The sequence below is a fragment of the Colletes gigas genome, unplaced genomic scaffold (assembly GCF_013123115.1).
Source record: "Colletes gigas isolate AHSC1104 unplaced genomic scaffold, ASM1312311v1 Colletes_gigas_Sc00003, whole genome shotgun sequence".
Classification (NCBI taxonomy): Eukaryota; Metazoa; Arthropoda; class Insecta; order Hymenoptera; family Colletidae; genus Colletes; species Colletes gigas.
Window position 1 is genome coordinate 8,630,228 of NW_025106632.1, and position 20,323 is coordinate 8,650,550.

Consider the following 20,323-nt stretch of genomic DNA (forward strand, 5'->3'; position numbering starts at 1 on the left):
CGGCTTGCATTTAAATTTAGCTCAGCCATTTACGAGATGTGCTTATAATATGTTATCAAATCTTGTAATATGTTCCATGATAATACTAGTTTTATATGTTCTGATCTACAAATCATCTTATTTGTTTTCATGACTATAGTTCGTCTAAACTGAGGGCAATAAGGATAGTCTCGATGTATCATTATAGAGTATTTTAAAATACAAGTTTCATTAAATTTTCACTTTCTACCGGGCATTTTTAGGCATAAATGTCCAAGAATAAAATAACCACTTAACGATTGTTACGCAAAACAAAACTCACCTTCTCCTCGAGACTGGCGTTCTCCATTGCCTCCAACTGTTTCGCGATCCTTACGACGAGATCGATGTGAGCACGTAACCATTTCTGCCATTCGTCGGCAATATTCCCGATTTGCGACAGCCAAACCGACCAAACGCGCAGCATTTCCGATGGCACAGCGTACAGCCGCTCCATAGACTTCACCACCTCCCTGCCATTTCAATATGTATGGTCATTTCAATTTTTCTACCGTGGTGTTCGCAAATAAAACTGAATTTTTGTTATCCAGAGAAATTCCGTACACTGTGTAATATTATTCTACCTCGTGTAGCAAATATTTTCGAAGATATCAATGTCTCATAATTTCGAAAAGGAAAGTATATTTAACGTTGATGCAAATGTACCATTCAGAAATGTGTAAACCCCCGAAATCCTACGCACTTTCAAGAAAAAAATTCGAGCAGATGCTGAAATTTTTCGACAAAATTAAAAACTTTCAAATCGTTTAAAAAAAATTATTTTTGGTTGCAGGGGTCAATTACAATCATTTTTGGCGAATAGACAAACCCCCGAAATCCTACGCACTTTCGAGAAAAAAATTCGTGTAAAAGTACCCTTTATATCGTTGAAACGAAGTATTGAGCTTGAAGATTTTGCTAATTACAATTATCAGCACTCTCAATGCCTTCCGTACCGGAAGGGTACTTGAACGACCCAATCGTGACTCCAAGTACTATTACAAGTAAGGACGTTTTCTTCTGGGTCTCTTCTATCTGGTTGAGTCTATAATCTATCAGAAACTCAACCAGGGTCAAGACCTGGGATAAAATCGACCAGAAAATTTCTGCAACCTAACATCCAACCCATGAAAGAGCTTCTCTATTTCCGACTCATTGTTCATAAGATTGCGAAATATTTTTCATAAAAAAAAAAACTAGGCGTAGTTGGGTAAAACTATAGCTTTGTTAGGAACCACCTAAACAATCCAAAACAACATGGTCGAAATAAAAAATTATAGTAACAGTAAGGACGTCTTCGTCAATGACGTTTAACCCCTAGGGATATTCTACCAATTGGGAATCGGAACATCATACGTGCGTCTGTAATAGTACGGGCAAGTTTCATGCTGCCGAGTGTACACCCTAGGGGCAAGCATCTGAACTCCGCGCCGGTAGAAACGTATCCAGTTTCAGCAACTAGAAACTCACCAATCAGCCAACAACAATATTAACGTAATACGCAAACTTACACCGCGAGATAGAATATCTAGAACCGTAAAGCAGACGCATAAAATTCAATTAGAACTCGATTAGAACTCGCAGGGAATACTCATAAGAACGCATTAAGAAACTCGAATAGAACTTGGAACCCATTTGCAACGTCGAAAGTACCCCTTACACGCAATTAGGCGCGTAAATGCACATGTACATATATACAATTTTACTCCCACTCGTATTCGTACGCTACAACGGTAATTCACTCTAAATGAAAAGAAACTTGGGTTTCTTTCGTAGTACTTCTATTTACGAAGTTTTGTTTCTTGTGAATTATTTCCATTTACTTTAACCAAATGTTGTTATCACGTGTTTTGTGCGTATCAGTTATTATACGAAACCCATAATTCTATAAAAATCGTGTAATTTCGAATCGCTTTAACGTTAGAACACAATTAATCTAATCTAACTTGTGAATGGAGCGATGTTCATTGTCAGTTGGGGCTAGCATTTGACGTGATCGTACAAGACGTTTGAACAAAAGACACCACGGCATTCTACGGAGGGTTCAAACGGACGATGTTTGTTTAAACTGCACCGTGACGACTCGCATAGAGAACAGACTGGCGCGTACTCGCGCAATTAAAAATAAAGAGACTACGAAACGCGCTTATTTAACCCCGCTTTTAATTCCGCCTCCCTTAATTTATTTAGTAGCACTGCACGAGCACGTAGTTAAATTATTTTCAGTTTCTGAAAAACCAGAGGTATTTGAAATAAACGTTTCCCGCAGTAGTGTATCGTGGAAAATTACTAATACTCGTAAATACGTTAAAATTTCATAGATTCAAGGAAGTAAGAATCTATGAAAACTTTCTAAGCGAAACTTGCAAATGTATAGCCAATATTAACTTACAATTTAGTCCTCGTTATGTAAGCAATGGCGTTTATTTGAGTAATTTTCAATAAAGCAGAATCAGTTATAGGGTATCAAACTTAATTCGTTAAACTTGATCGTGTATGCAACAAGTTCTCATATAGCACTGTGTTTAAACAATGAATATACTGCTATTTGTGGGAAAGGGTTGCACAAACTTAACAATGGCTATAATTAAAATTTCTATATAATCCTTTGTTTGAGGATTGTAAATTAAAGTAGTAGTTTGCATTTGGGACGCACGTTACAATGAACACTTTGTACACACAGATTCACCAGATCTGCATTACGCGCTATTCCATTTAATAATGATAGTAACGCGTCTTTATTGTTCTGAATAAAACAGAATACAACGCTAAGCAAATAAACGAGGTCAAAATGCAATTGTAGCTTAGTTATAATTATGGTACAGTATGGAGATATAACAGTAAACTTTTGCAAACCGAATTTTTAGCCCAATGGCAATTAACGAACAGAGATTTATTTTAAAAACCTGTTAAAATGATATATACTCTACATTAGAGAGTAGCGAATAAATTTTGATATGCAATAGTTCCTCGATTATTTGCTCTATTTTCTAAACTAGGAAGGTGTCTACGTATGTAGAAAATTTCTTCGAAATATATCGAACCGTTTGCGCAAACAAACAGACGGATGGCGAAACAAAATTTCTGGAAATACATTTTTTGGGTGAAACTCAAAATAATCGAAAGTTCGAAGGAAAATCAAAATTCTAAACACACCTACATTTACAGATTTATTTATACGGTAGATCGCAGATGGAAGTCGTAAGCAAGTTCAGCTGTTGCATGGTTAATGAAGAAAAATTACACGAGGATCGAAATTAAGGAAACAAGCGGTGATCTAAGAAAATGAACGACAATATTTGGAAACGCGTCAAAATGGAACGAATAAATAAGACATCCACACGTTCACGGTTAGTCACGAGTGGGTGGTGGAAATCCGAAGGCGTTCTCGCGGATAGGAATGTACATACCACGCAACAAAAATGATCTAAATATATCATAGAACTATTTTTAGCGAAGATTTTGATACGTAGTGCGTAGTCTCAAGCTTTCTTGCACTCGCAGAAACGTCGAAAAGAAATAATGAAACGAATCGTGTCGTGGACGAAGAATAAAGACCACGATGGATTACAACGTGGATCACGTCTAGACTCCGATGTAGACACATTGGACATTCCAAATTCACTATTTGTAATAGTAATTAAAAGGAAAAATACAGGACAAACGTATGTGATCACTGTCTGATAAAAGTTTACGAGTTTAATTATTATTCTTAAAAAGAAATTTTACTGTTTTCGTATAAGCAAATATAAAATTTCAATTAATGTACTAAATGTTTTTCCCTTAATCTGAGTAAGTTAAATAAGATGTTAAACATCCTATTTATTGTAGTAACCGGTTTAATATAATCATGTTTCTCTATCCCATGAACAAATCTCGAGCATTTATCCCGTCTATTTACGTAAACTATGGCCCTGTAAACTTGCATAGGTCTGTCGAAAGCGCGTCCAAAACTCTGACGTTGTTCGACGATCTCTTTCCTCGCGAATAATTTTCCGCGAGGAACGAAACTGTCGAAAGACTTGATGAAGATCAAAGTAAATACGGCGAACGTGCGCCAAGCATTCTGGCACGGAATCGCGCATTGTTTATTATTTCGTCACGTTCAACGCGGATTTCTCTGCTAAACTCTATTTACAAAGTAAGAAAAAGCAGATTTTTACAATGTATGGAATATAGAACAAAGTAAAAATAAAATTTGACTTACTATAAAATTCTGTACACGAAAGAGACGTAAAAATCATACTCAGGCTCTTATTAGAAACATTTTAAATGATCTTTATTAGAACATTATTAAAGCGTTTCTGACTTCAGGTTTTGAAGGAAAAATTAAAAAATGAAAAAGTTGTCCCGTTTAAAGTTTCGCGCTGAAGTATCTCCTAAACTACGGTTCGTTTAAAAAATTTCGATACCATTCTTTCGTATCACAGTTGGCCCAAAATTACATGACACAAAGCAAATGGAATTCCCACGCTGTCCGTATACTTTCTTATCGTGATTTCCCATTTTTCCGTCGGTATTCGCATTCGGAGTCTTTCTCACCCTCGGGTCGCCATCGATCGATGTTCGTTCATTTTTAAATCTGCCATGACCATTTGTAAACTTTCGAACGCTTCATAGTAATATCCCCGAATGCCATCTGAATCATTTGGAACGGGTCTGCGTCACTCTTTCCAACTTTGAAACTAAATTCTCTGCGTATTCTCTGTTCCTGAAGGTCCATTAAGAGATCTCGTCAAACAAAAGACGGCCAGTTCCTGAATTTCGAATTTCTTCATTACTTCTGTCCCGATTTACGGAACGGTGAACCCCAACCGCGTTGATATTCTTGTATTTTTTCGACGAATGGACTTCCCGGACATCGATCGCATTGAAACTTTCGCCCTGCGAGCAATAGTTTTCACGTAGGTTTTTCACCCCAAACTCGAGGACTGTTTTCTTTCGATATGGACGATCGTTGTTAGTAAAAATATACGGCGTCGCATATTTTTTTAAGAACCACGTCGTACGGAGAATTACATTTCGACGCGTTATCTCGTTATGGGGTTCGGACGTCGCGAGAAATAAATTTCCTCGGGTTCACCGCGAGACGATGGCTCTTCTCGTCGCGGTTGCAGTTTCTTTCGCGAGAACCGATCGATGGAAATTCTCGAACGGAATCGCGTAAATTGGAAAAAAAATATTCCCAGGAAAGCATCAGCAACGCCCGCGCAATTTTCCTATTTCCCTCGCGGCCTCGATTTGTGCGTCATTCAACCTACACCTTGGACTAAAATTACGGATCGGCGATCATCAAACTATTTCGAGATCGGATCCACGGGCATGGACGCGCGCACGCGGGTCACTTTTCTCTCGTCGGCGTTTTTCTAGCCCACCAATTTCGAGATCCATGAATACGAAACTAAACGGACGCGATTTATGCACGCCACGGTCTGTGTTTACATTTCCACATACGTTCCCTGATAACCTCCTGTCTACGTAAATAAATAATAGCGCGGGATGTTTTTCTCGCGCGCCCCAGTGTGCTTTTCGGATAAAATTCGCGATCATGAACAACGGCGTCACTTACACTCGAGCCTCGACGGTCTTGATTGCCTCCGCCTCGTGCTGCGACATTTCCTGCTCCACCTGTTGACAAATGACGACGATAATTTCAGGCAAATTATGTCAGAACTTTATTAAGACGCGTCACGGTAGTCGAAAATCGCGAAAGACCGAAAATATCTTTCCTGAATTTCAAATTAAATGTTTCTTAAAATTCAGAATTTCCAGCTATAATAATAATATTCGTATTCGAATATATTGGCAAAACATTATTTATATCGTATTTGAAGACAAATTCAAAAATCGATACGAAAGCATTAAAGGTATAATTGCAAGATTCAAGCAGGATCGATAAACTTCGAAAGTTATAAACGGAGATATTAAAAAATTTCAGCTCGTTGTGTACGAACAAACGATCGAGGTCAGCCGCAATCCACGATCCATTACATGGACTGTTTAGAAGTTCAGAAACGTTATTATCTTCGATGCGACGTAATACAAAGTACAAAAGTAAACTGTATCCCACCATTTGTCAGCTGCTTTCCACAACCTAAACCTCCAACTTTGGTCAAACATAACTTACAAGGAACATCGGCAAAGTGCCCACCCCCTGATTTTGATGAAACTTTGCTGGCTTGTAGGGCAGCCAAATATAAGGGACATGTATTTTCTTTCACCAGCGATAACTCAAATTTAAGGGACTTGTCTTCAAAGTTACGATCTTCTGATATCTTCATATATGTTAGCTAGGTATACAGAGAATTGTTTTAAACAAATTCTGTTTGGCCTTTTTGAGTTAAGTAGAAACAAAAAGGATTACGTTCAAATCCATGAGGTGGTATGTTTTCACTTTGGTATAAATTTTTCTTCTTCAAAGTATTCTTGTATCTTTAATAGTTGCCAAGGTTGAATTATGGTATGAATCTTTCGAGGGTCGTTTCTCCCTACAAGCTTAACTTCTTGCCACACTACAAGCTTTTAAAGTCTCATCAGCGTCGGTTCCAGATTTTCCTTGTAAGTGTCGCTTAAAAGTTACATTTTTTTCTGGTGTAACTGCAGGATGTATTTTAACGGAAAAAAATAGCGTATTCGTGTTACTCAAAAAAGGGTCCGTGTACGTGGAAATATATTGGAAATAACGGAATCGACATTCTGGCCAGCATTTTGGTATTTTTGTCCACCGTGCGTCGCGACGGAGCAAATAAATAACATTTAGAAAAAGATTCGGAATATATGCGGCGATCGGACCGATAAGTTTCGGTCGTATAGCGGAATTTATGGTCCATTGGGTCAACAATATTACGGATTGCACGCGTACGCTGAATGAACTTGGGTCAGCGTGTATCGCTAGATTAATGATTATTGGTCTGCCAATTCGTGATGGGTGGATAATTAAGTCCTGATGTTATTAACGATTAGAGGGCCCGTAAGTCGTGAGATGAACGATCAATGATATCAATAACCACGTAATGAAGCTTTCGCTGATCGTGATCGAGAACATGGTAACTACAAATGGTACTGGAAAGCTTGCTAATGTTCAAAGCAAATTTCACTCTTCAACAACGATGACCAGACACGTATTTATTGGGTCTTAACTGTGTACGATCGAGTCACGAGCTATCGCGTTATACAGGAAATTATCTTCGTAGCACGACATTTTACATTAGAAAATAATATATTAACATACTTTGTTACCAACTTGTAATTATATAGAATTATCCAAAATGAATTACTAATCTCTGATCTCGTGCACGTAATTATTTTAGTACAAATAGTACGATTTTCAAAAATCCACCGACGTTGCCTTTTATCTGATTGGTTGACAAATCCTCCCGCCTTGAACGATTACATTACAAAATGTCTCGACAGGAGAAAACCTAGCTTACGTTAGGGGTTTTCTAGAAAAGTCGATTAACCCTCGGACTAAGCAGTGCAATATCGTCGAGCGAACTTATGGTCAATCCTGACTCCTAATAAATTTATTTCCATATTCATTCCAAAAGTAAATTTTTCGAAATTGTTTTTCCCCAAGACAGAAAGTTTCTATTCGAATTAACGTATAAACGAGTGTCTCGTCTCTCGATGAAGTAATTCAAAAGATACAAAGAGCATAAACGGTGAATTCGATTAAACAATTCAGTAGAAATATCAGTTTTTCGTGTTCGCTCCATACTTTCAATAAAAGGTCTCTACGTTTGTGTAAAAGTTTCGTTCGTTTTAAAGATCGAGAAGCGATCCAAACTTTCGAGCGTGAAAATAAATATAAAATGTCGCGATATTAAGCGGACATTCGGAGTTTACGGAATGGAAAAACGGTTCGTGCAACACGCAACACCACGCATAGTAATTAGGAGCGAATAATCGCGCCACGACCCGAGCATTACGAGAGATTCCACAGAGAGGAGGAAGAAGGTAACTGCTGAAAGTAGAATTTACGCGGGCAGAGGACAATAGTACAATCGATAGGAAACCTACACAAATAAAAAGCAAACGACGAGACTTGAGATGTTATCGAAAGCGTAGGCGGACAGAACACGAAACCGCAAACTACCGTAAATATCAGGATGCGGTTAATCCTGACAACGCGGTAGATAAAACACTGTTTTTAAAGTACAACTGTATTAAATGCTTGCTCTATAGCCCTTTAACACGCACCTGCATTCTTACAGGCTGATTCTTTCAACGAACGAAAAATTCGTTAACCCTTTGTTCCATCTAGTTTTATGTAAAAATAGTGTCGACAAGGAAATTCATCCATATACATTTATGAAGAAACCTTTCCTTGCTCTTCTTTTATCAAAAAAAAATTATATAAAGTATATTTTTATACTTTACTTCTTTTTCCTACGTTCTTCTTATTTTGTAATATTTTATTGTATTCTTATAGTATTGTATTCAAGATTAAGTGTACAGTATACAGTTATACTTCGTCTTGCAATTGTAATCTGTATTTATTGTTGCTACACATTAACTTTGATATTACCTTTTATTCCATACTTGATTTTCTTGCTACAAAAAAAATGTATTATTATTATCATTATTTGATTTAATCAATGAGCAAGAACAGAGAATATTTGTGGAATTCTTAAAAATCAATTTGCTATAGTCGTTCGGATAGCTCATGCTCCGGTGTGGATACATGAGATGTTACAGCAGTCCAAGAATTCCAATTTAAGGTGCCTCTTGGGGATGTCATTAGTACGACGATTTGCAAGATTGTCAGACGTAAAGTGTCTCCGAGTAGAGAGCACAAAATGCTCTTCTCCGCAACAAATTGGTACATAAAGCCGCGTTCAACTATGAATTATGCTGCCAGGTCGTAAAACCAGCACTGACGTTATTATGATTTACTTTGAACTATTGTATATCCAGTGTACAAACAGCGAATCAAAAACTTTAGTAGGTTTCAAAGTTTCAAATAAACTGTTAAACTTAAAAATTCTTTAAAACTCCTTGATAGGTCGAGCACCTTAAAAGTAAGAAGTGGTGATTTCATACTTAATTACTTGCAAAATTAATGCAAGCGTTATATCAATATTGATTCAATCGTTTGTGAACATCGTGCTTACACGTTTACGCGGCCTTGACATACTTAAATAAAAATTAAAAGCAGAGTTCTTGCAATTCCTCGCACTTTGATTAGGCGCGAGACACGCGATAAATTCAAAAATCCTCAATAATTCACGTATGAACAGAAGCACTTAAATATGAAGTCTTTTTAATAACCAAATAGACGAACATATTTTGTCGTCTACGTTATTTTTTTGCGTGTTAACCACGGACCAAACAAGAAAAAGGACGACACGCCAACCATAGAACATTGATTGTAGGTCTGCGCCGTGGCGCTTAGAAGTTTCCAGGTTTGCGCCGATACCTCCTTGATCCAAAGATCACGAACGTGAACTCCCCCATCGTACAACTACCAGGAGAGTATTGGAGTCGGAATAACTAGTCTTCTCATCGTTACCCGAGTCACAAAGGGACGTGTCCCGGAAGATCCGGCAGATTTTAGTCGGCGCAAGGAACTTTCCTCTTGGGTCACTTTTACTGCTGTAGAATGGTACAACTCCCCCACGGATAGGATTTTTAGCCAACCATAGAACAGTGAATAGATCGATAAGAGTGGTAGAATTTGTAACATTGTACAAAGCCACGAAGTTATTGTTTCTTATTATCATTTCACTATTTGTTTTAATTTCAATTTGCTTCAAATGTAGAAAAAGGGGTGAGAAATGGCAGGGATCGCCTCGATGGACGAATCGTTAACGTGTCGTTTTGACGAGGAACAATGAATTTGGTAAAAAATAGTGGACCACTTATTGGTTGACAGTTACATTCCAGACGAATGGAAAATAGATTGGATCATGACGAGACGCACATGTTTCGGTAACAGTTACCTGCCAAACACGGAATCGGGGAGTTTAGTAAAAATGGGGCACGTTCCACAACTACATCGATTTTTGTTTGTTGCGCCATCAACTAGCTCTGCAACGCAACGTCCATTCTACCACCTTCTAACACTGGAATGTAGCCTGTCCCGAGGAGAAACATATTAAAATTCCTTTCCTGACAGTGCAAGCAAACAAACACCTAATGGAAAAGAGGTCCGAGCCATTCTGCTTGCTTAGACTGCGACTATAGCGGTTGTATAGCATAAAAGAAAAGATATTTTGACTCTTCCAGATATTTACTTTCAGAGCGAAAATATCAAGATAAAGACAACACTTATTCCCCAATTTTGACCGAAATACATGCTCAACTTCTATATTGTGCGTGTCTTATAACATAAAATACACTCCTTCAAAGTGGAACAATATATTAAAATGATCATGCATCAAATTGTAAGGAGATCCTTGTAGGGAAGCTTTAATGTCTCATTTGGTTATTTTGATGGTCAATAAATGGTTAGCTAATGGTCGACGAGGTTGACATCAATTTCCAGGAGGTAGAACCAACCTAAATGGTTCTCCTGCAGACCAAACAGTTTTAACCGTTAACTTTGACTTTACGTCTCGCGATGGGATTAAGTTTTCGTGGTATTTACCGTGACAGACTTATTTCGTAATGGTTGCCAGTGACTACTTATCGCGCAGCCACACTATTCAGAGTTGTAAAATTAATGGACCGCGCGGCGAAACTTGCCGATTACGGGATACGTTCGTTCGCGAGTGTACGCGTTAATGAATTTCCATCGGGTTCGGTCGCGGAGAGGGAACAATGAACACGGCGCGGCGGAATTCGTGGACAAACCGAGTGCATTATCATTTTCAGTGCGCCCGAAAGGTAATCGGATCGCGCGATCTGGCCAGAAAGACCCAGTCGAAAATTGCTGCAAGTTGTATTTCAACGGGGCATGGAACGTAGGTAAGATGAACGGCGTTCGATTCTGTAAACGAACCCGTGCTCGATAAACTCGCTGATTGTTAATTTATCGGCGTCAGCGCGCGCGTCCCGTTAGCGTTTAATCCCGCCTCGATCGAAGAACGGATAGATAAATCTGCTCGACGATGTCAGGAAACGTAATGGGGAATAAAATATCACCGTACGTAGCTTCATTTTTTCGAGGCATTTTAATTATTTATTTCTCAGTTTCGAGGTTAAGGAAGAACGATACACAATGGGTAATTGGATCGACCAAAAAGCAACGTCGCCAGTTTTAGTGAACAGTAGTCATTTTTGTTAAAGGAAATAATTTATTAAAAGACGAAACAACTTATGTACGATTCGAAGGGAAGGGGAGAGCTTTCTAAAAATTAACCACGACTACGATATTCGACGCAACATCGATTCTTTCTTCGTTCTTTGCTTCTCCGAGGTGCAAACAATAGGTGCAGGCATTCTGATCAAAGTTTCTATTACCGTAGCAGAAAATATCGCGGTATCTAGCGGGCGCTGTGAATTTAGAACAATTCGTCGAGGAAACATTCGATACCGAGGTTGTACTGAATCGAACTGGTTGCATTTGTAGAATTGGTTCGGAAACAGAACACGAATTTATGTCCCTATTCATTTCTGTATGAAAAGATTTAGAACACGTGCGTACATTCGGAAAATTCGTAGGTATTACGCGAAACATCGAAAGAAAACTTTGAACGGTACAACCAAACATAAATGTCCATCAATTTAAGATATAGTAAAATTATTTTAATTCTAGATCAAATTGTCGAGAACGTAGTGGTATGTAATCAAGAATATTGATATGTTTGTTTATAATAATATCAAATTTCTAGGCTAACAAATATTCTGGGTTAATTGTGACACAACATTTATTTGCTCATAGTACATGATGTTATAAACCACCATGTACGCATTCTCGTAACAAAATAAATCCAAAGTGCTAATAGATTCGTTTTGTAAGAACTTTTGTTTTCGAAAAAACCAAGTTTAAATATTTATCGAGTACAGATACGCGTGTTAATCGTAAATTTTGAGTTGTCAGACTTCTGTTTCTAGTCGTGTCTGGGTTTATAAACAAGGGCAATGTTATCAAACCTGCTTCCTGTCAATGTTACTATCGTTAGTTCTTTCATACTGTAATGTTACGTGTTGAATGATTCCATAAATAAGAATTTACTTACAGTTAACATGTATATTAGACAAATTTTGACAGTTGATTTTCTCGGAAACGAAACATTGCAAGACAGATATTTTATTCCTGTACAAAATCCATGAATGGCAAAATGATTCATGCTCAATATCAACCGTTTACAAAAAGCAGGATCGTCAATCATTAAATGCTAGTCTTAAAAAATTTTCACAGATAAACAGCGTTTCATTTCAAGATCTGCAAACATTTGGAAACTTCTATAAACTGGAAATTGAGTAATAAAAAATTATGAAATTATTAATTTTTTTCATCTAGATTCGCGTTTGGCCGCACTGTGCGGCATGTTTCCGGCGTGAATCCAAAGGTATGATGCCTCGCGACAGATAGAAGTCGTGTCGGCGGTGAAATAAGTCTGTTGTTATAAATAACGCACGGACGATAGCAAAAATAGCAGCCAGGGCCGTGACAGTTTGGGTGCTTCGTGGCGATCTCGGATCGACGAAACACGAAATATGAAAATCCTCCATTTATCCTTAAATGGACCTCTAGGGTCTTGGCTGACCCAACGTGTTCCTAGGAATTATTTACAGCCTGATCGTGTTTATTTCAGACAGTGATTGGTATATGAATTATAAGCCTTATAAGGTAATATGAAATATTACTCTGTTACAATGTAACATGAAACAAATTTCAAATCAATTTTATTGTTTTCGGCGAGTCTTCCGGAAAAATTGTATACTCCTTTCGGCAGGATTAATTAGGTAAACTGATTGATTATTCTTTCTACGCTTTTGTACATCAAAAGTGAAAATATACAATCATCTGGAATCATCATTTTTCATAGATACAAATTTGTATAATTCAAATTAAATAAAACTTAAGTTCGAAGAGTATCTCGGATGACTCGGGAAACGAAACTCGATAGAAATCGTCCTAGGATACTGCGAGAGATAACAGTAAAAGCGAATAGAGCGAAATCTCTGGGAAGTAAAAGGGACGATTGTCGCGCAAGTAAAACGTAAAGTCACAGTAACGAGGGAGTATTTTTTTTCGAATCTTGACCTCATCAAACAGTCATTAAAAGTTGCTATTATCTTAATCAAAGTTGAGAACTCCTTCGAGAAGCGGGTTCGCGCCGCAACAGAAACGTGAATAATTAACTTTTCCTCGTTGGCTTTCGCAACTCGCGCCGCGACGTTCCTCAGAAATTAGTTTCGATATTAATCCTGTCGGTACAGCATGGCCGGCCGTAAATTTCTCGAATTCTCAAAATACAAACCGCTCTAATCCGCAAATAATTCTGAAGCACGGACGAGCGCACGACCGCGAGAAGAACATCGAACTACGGCAGAAACAATTCCGTAATTCGTTTCAGGAATTTTTTCGTCGTTCGAAAACTACGGAACGAAGTGTTTCCGCGCTATAATACTCCGATATTATAAAAATTAAAAAAATAAAAGCAGACAGAAATTCGTAAAAGCTTTCTTATTTTTTCGCGTAGATTATTTCCAAATAATCCAGGCATATTTTATAAATAACGTAAATGCATTTTTCGAAATTGTGCAAGCGATATCTGGGGAATAAACCGATGAATTTAGAATTTCGCATGCATGTAGAAATAAATGTCCAATTGCAATCTCTATCGAACTTGATCCGATGCTTTTAACCTTCCTATTTTCGTATCATTCTCAAAGATAAAAAATGGTATAATTTCGGAAGCCTTCTTCGAGATTCTGTCACATTGTTAAATTATACTTTTTAGTTTTTATTCTGGATTTGTAGCCAGACTTATACATTTTGAGAATATATATATTTCATTCGATTTCCATCTGTGGAACGATGCCAATTATGGCGACCTTAATAACACGTTTGTTTGAACAGCGAATATAATACAGCTTGAAACGTCCAAAATATTTATTACAACACGTTGCAGAAATTCAGACAGTACAATGTATGCCATTAAATATTCCATAAACTTTTCGTTGACTCTTATAAAGCGAACGAGGTATTTTGATCATCCAAGATAATTACTTACATATATTGAAACGTGTGAGAGCAACGTATTGTTCCATAGGAACAAAATGTTCATTTGTTTCGTTAAATTTAAACTGTTTAGGGAAAGCACTAACTTATGATTTTTTATTGAGAAGGTGAAAAAATTAATTCTGAAGATTAGATATTAGAGATAATAAATCTAGGTAGGACTCTCGTGGCCGTAAAAATAAGTTCCATGACAAATTGCTAGTTGTCTAAAAACAGAGTTTCGTTTTCATGGACAATTTGAGGGGTTTGGTCTGGCAACCAACGCGTCAACGCGACCTTTTGTGGTTGAGTCTTTTCGCGATTAAACGTATCGTTGGACGATGTTAGTTTTCTTTGTGATAGGATCGCGCGTGTATACGCGTCTGGTCGATCTGAATGCCCTTTGTCTCCGGTCGTGCACCCATTTACCACGAAACAAGTAGAGAGGTATTCCGTACAATGTCCATTGTCGACGTCGACGTCGTGCTTTGCAATTGCTGCGATAAGTCACCCCGGTGAATTTCTTGTTCCAGACAATGACGGATCCGTCGAGTGCTCTCAGCTTTTCCCGAAAAGGATCGCGTCGAAAATCCGGCGCGAATGGAAATTGATGATAATCCTTCGAGAGTAACTTCTCCAGAAACCTTTCTCGGTGTTACGCTCTAAACTCTGAAAAGAAAGATCCGCAAGGCGGAAACACGAACAGCATTTTCCCCCGTGTTCGTTCGAAAACTCGACTGAATATGGCCGGATGAAGTAGCAGTTTGTCGAAAGAAGGAAACTTGCAATCGAATAATGTGCCTTCGGAACTCCCGGGCAAAAATATTGATTGTCTGCTCTGCATTTCCCTGGAACTCATTGTCGAAATTGGGAATATTTCCAATTTTTAATTGCTTCGACAGACAGAAACATTCCTCGTAATTCCTACAATTTTATCCGTTGAATTTTTCCTCTTCTTTTTAATTGCATCATTTTTATGTGATCCAATTATTTCTTCGTAATCAAAAAGGAATGATACGAGAAATCGTTTTCCTTGATTAATAATGTAACGAACGAAATTTCGAAGGTTCCCGTCGAGCTTGAATCTCGCGAAAAATTTCGTTCAAAAATACTGGGATAAGGATGAGAAAAAAGTTGAGATTCTGACGAGCATGAAATATTCTTGAAGCAATATACGTGGTAGACGCAAGCACGACGCAACAGCGATCGCGAGTTCTACGTTTACCTCGGAATTTCTAATTTCATACCACTCGCGTACCGTCGAAACACGTAAACTTATTTGCCCTGAATTTCCTTCCCTGGAAAGGCAAAGAAAATCGGGGAAAGGTAAATTTGCTGAAACGAAGGAACGCGTGGTCCGCGGGGTTGATTTCAGTTCACCGTCTCGGCGACGACAGATGAACAAATCGAACAGGCGATAAAACTCGCGAATCGGGGGGATTTAGCCGGGTAAAAAGGAACAGGTGATTTATTGGCACAATCTGCGACGATCGGCGTTGCACGCGTGAGCGATGACGCGAAATTAACCGTAGCGTTTAAAAGCTTCGGGATCGCTTTACAAATTGGTAAAGCTCGGACGAAACGACGAAACGTCCTCATTACTCTTCGCGTTTATTTACTCCGTTCGCGAGACTCATTGCGATTTCAAAATAAAAATGGTTCCCCGTATCGTCTTTCCAGACACGTTTATAGATAAAATTGATTCTTCTACTTTTTAATTAATTCTATACAGCAACGTCATTTTCTATTATTCTAAAGAATTTGATTAAAAGATTTCCTCGTACGTCGAATATTTTTTAGAATTGCATTAGGGTGTGAAATCTTGGAAGGCAGTAGCCTCTCAAACTTGGCTTACCGTCGTTAAAAAGGAATACGTACGCTTTATTTTTGGACGCTCTACAAACTTGCAAAGTTTCATCAAAATCGAGTTTGATGGAATTTCTTTATACAGTTAACTTTTTCTATTAGACCTTGTGTCTGTCCTTGGGATATTTTTTTAAGAAAAAAACTGTTCACCCGTAGAAACTTTTCTTATAACTGTTCTTGCAGTACCGCGGGAGCGCTTATCTCAGAATTTTCCATATAAAAATGATATTATCATAAAATAAAACAAACCCACGCATCGAGAACCCATGTATTTATCCAGTATTTATTACAATGCAAATTCGTAAAGATCAAGAACTTTTTATTTTTATTTGTTGCAAATTCTATGCAATCTATGATGTTTAATCTCTCTTAAACAACAGCGTGGCAAAAAGTAATAAGAAATTACGGTGAATCTAGTGAAATTCTGTCGCGTCAACAGATAATGTTGTAATTTTACGTATGTGTATGTAACACTTTTCAGTGGATAAAAAATATAAAAATATCAACGTAATGTATTGAATAACATTTTAAATGGAAAGTCGAAAAAGTTTTATAGTGATGGAATAATAGCTTTGTCGAAAGAGTGGGTCGGATTTATTGAACGAAAAAGGGATTACGGTTTGTCATAAAATTCAATGGTTATGTTTGAAATATTGCTTGAAATGTTAGTGTAAAATACAGCACGCTAGATTCCACGACTATTTCGATCCTTGTACCAAAGGTTGTACGCCAAATTCCCGAAAATTAACAAAATAACGAAGCCATAAACGTTATCGTATTACAACTTTCAATTATGCGCGATTAGCAACATTCTGAAGTTTCAAAATTGCATCGTCAAATAGTTTGGTTTTGTCGTGCACAAAGAGCTATTACATAACTCATAAACCAAACGAGAATTACGTAGAAAATGTAGTTCGCACTCCCGTGATTTCATGCGCGAATATTGCGCGATGGATGGAGATCCAAAGACGAATAAATTTGCTATCCCGTTCGATGATATATTGAATGTCACTTGGACCGCGAATTTTTGCCTCGACGAGCCAGTGCCGTATAAATTATTTCCGGACGTAATTTCTAAAGCAAATTTCGCTTGATTTATATACCATACACTTCGATCGAACATTAAGGGGATTCTCTACTCAAAAATTTTTAAAAAGGCATTCCCCTTCGAATTTATTGCTCCGAACGACGTTAATGATAACTGTTTCATTTTTTTCTTTGCAAAAAAAAATACTAATTTATCGAAGAAATTTCTATAAAAATGCTGAGAAACAACATCTGTAACAGGATTGGGATTAACAAAAGATATTGCATGGTTAAAGTTTAGAACGCTAAATTTTAAAGAAAGCGACTATAAGATACTAAAAGTTCACTCTAAGAAGTTCTAAATTTGTATGTTTATAGTCCATTCTTCTTAGAATGTTATATAGGGCACTTCAGAAATGAGTTTCTTATTGGAAATTGCTTTCAGAGTCCCATATTTTTGTCCCGTTCTACTCCATCATGCGTCCATATTAGACACAATGTTCTTACGTGATTGGCTACATTCGTTTGTAATTACCTTTATCTCTGGCCCGTGTATAGAAAGTTACAATTAATACACAATAATAGTGAAAATATGGACATTTTGGGCATCCGTTGCAAGAGTTTTCTCTCTTTCGAACCAGTACCAAAAATGGCTATCATCGAACAATGCCTTCCCGACGAGCGACGCGCGCATTCGTCTTGCGATTCACTGTGAGGTGTGGCCGTTCATTTTATCAAGACACCCGAAACGATTAATGTGCTACGTAGGCGAAACTTCATCTCGAAATTGCAACGCTAATCACGTTAAGTGGCTGGGAAATTATTTCACAGTCGACGAAAGTTTCCTCCGCGAGACCCGATATCACGGAATGGATTAAACGCTCGCGGAAATATCGCACGTAAACATTAATTTATCAGTCAACCACGCCGTGAATTATTACACCCGCCTGAAAACTTCGGGGATTCAGGATTTTCTTACCAGCTTCTTGCTCGTCGCGGCTTCTATTCACCCGTTGCATTTAATTAATCGCAACGCTTTTCTTCGCCCTGCGAAACGCGAACGACCCGCTCCAATATCCCAAAACAAGCGCGTTAAACACGCGAAGCGATCTATTAAAATTTCTTTCGCTATTTTTTTGGATAGTTTATTAATTGTAAAAATTTTTATCTATATTTTTGGGAGTGCACGTTTACATCGACACCTTTCTCCAGGTTTGAAAATATAATTTGTTTGAGATTTCATACAAAATGGTACTGGTGTTTAGGAATTTCTTGGTCAAACATTATTAATCATATCTCCTTCGAAAGCCACATTCTTACCAAGGCAAGCTTCAAGAACAGTACTTTTTTCACAAATATTATTCATTCTAAATTATATATTAATTCATTTGAAGAAACGACCCCGTAGAAAATATATTTTGTCTCCCGGATGAAATTTCGTTCTCCACAACCTTGAGCCGGCAACAAGTATAAATAAATAAATTGGAGGTCTGGCAGATGACCGTGCGCCAACTTATGTTTCAATTGCGTGCTGCATAAGAATTGGGAAAAACAGTTTGTTCGAAGCATCCGAATAAATGTACCCTCTTGGTCGTTTCCATTGCAATTAGTTTCTTTTCGATCCTAGACACGTAGAGAAGTGCTAATTGACCTGACACGCATCTACGAAAGAGTCTTAAAATTCTGAAGGCGGCTCGCGAGTCTGGCGCGACGCTAATGCCAAGATCAATGCTGTAAGCAGCATTACGAAGCTTCCAAAATCACTGGTCACGGTGTCGTTCCTAGCTGCCAGAAACGATTCGAGGATCGCCGACGTCGAAGAAACGCGTCGATCACGCTGCTGGTCGACGCGACGCGTATAATTTCATCGATCGCGACGAAACGTTCCACCTAAAATTAGAAACAAAACTCGCGGATCGTATCGTGACTCTTTTTTAAATGTTAGAATGCAACCTCACACGTCGAGTCGTGACATCTTGTAAATACGATCTCAAAAAATTTTGAATTCTCAATGTCAGGAGCAAGCAAATACGGTCCAAAGTAAATATTGGTAATAATAACTGGTTATTATTAGGGTGGAACGTATTTGCTCCCTCGGAGTTTCAAACTTCAACTCGGTGAAGAATTTGTTTACGAAGAACACGATGTCGAAGTTCGTATTAAAGGTCACAGAACGTGCATATCCGGTTCGCGATCGTAACATAGACTTCTTAGTCATTGAACGGCACGTTTTATTTTTAGGGAACCATACGCGTGAGTCAGATACCTAACAACGACTAGGGTTCTCGTTTGGCTATCATTCGAGGGCCAAGACCGTCCGAATAATTTAATTTTCAAATATTTCAGACGTATTTCAATTCTACGGACAAAGTATTAACTATTCGAGTATTCGAATATCGATATTTGAATATTACTATTCGAAAATCACTTCTTCGAATATTTTTATTCCGACTATTTGACGAAGTGACCTATATTGTGAAAACTAAATAAGGTTCCTTTCGTAACAAAATTAGCGAAATGTTTTCTATATATTTCTGCTTCTTGACGCTCCCTTGAAAAAGTTCTGTAGCTGGAAATGTAATAACTGCGAAAAGAATTGCTCTCGGACAAAATTCGTTTCACTTTATCAAGATGGAAACGTTGTATAGAATATTGTTAATAAAGACTCATAAATGGAAATAACGTTGAAAAAAAATTATAGGTTTGAATTTGCAATCAGAAATGTTTAACTTATAGCGTTTGTTACGATTTACTAATTTACTTCATTTTTAGTATAAATAGAAAACATAAAAATGAAGCATCATGAGCATGGCAGTATTTTAAATAGAATAATCAAAATTACTATATGAAGTGAAACATTTAAAATTTAACAAGTGTGTAGCCAGCAACAGTTCTCGCGCTCGCCAACAGAGGGCTACACCTCAACCTTTCTCTCTCACAAGTGCTCGATCGATCACCTGTTCCTCATCAGTGAACAGACAGAGCCTGATAGGATTACTTTACCAAACTAATATTATTTAAAAGAAGCAATAACAGATCAATATTAAAGAACATCGTGAGCTTCATAATTGTATTTCTTATGAAGAATAATAATGGTTCTTCCTTAGTACACGTATATTAGTGAAAATAATAAAATTTACATCGCATCGTATTCAGCTATATTATAATATTCTAATGGATCTCATATAACGTGTTCCAAAAAAGTATACCTACATTATGAAACGTCGGATCGCGTCGAGAATCGAATCGAACGAATGCCAGCCGGAAATTCCGTGCGAATAAAGCTTGGGCGGTCGTACA

At 37.7% G+C, this 20,323-nt stretch overlaps 1 protein-coding gene across 1 annotated transcript in view; it reads right to left on the minus strand.

Annotated features, from left to right (window-relative positions):
• LOC122404472 overlaps nt 1-20,323 on the minus strand; it is a 30,087-nt gene extending 9,764 nt beyond the window's left edge. Inside the window, exons 1-3 of the mRNA XM_043408436.1 lie at nt 20,237-20,323; nt 5,588-5,646; nt 302-491 (exon numbers count right to left, since the gene is read on the minus strand). Coding sequence (XP_043264371.1) covers nt 302-491; nt 5,588-5,634 — 237 coding nt within the window. The 5' untranslated portion in view covers nt 5,635-5,646; nt 20,237-20,323. The remainder of the gene's footprint in view (nt 1-301; nt 492-5,587; nt 5,647-20,236) is intronic.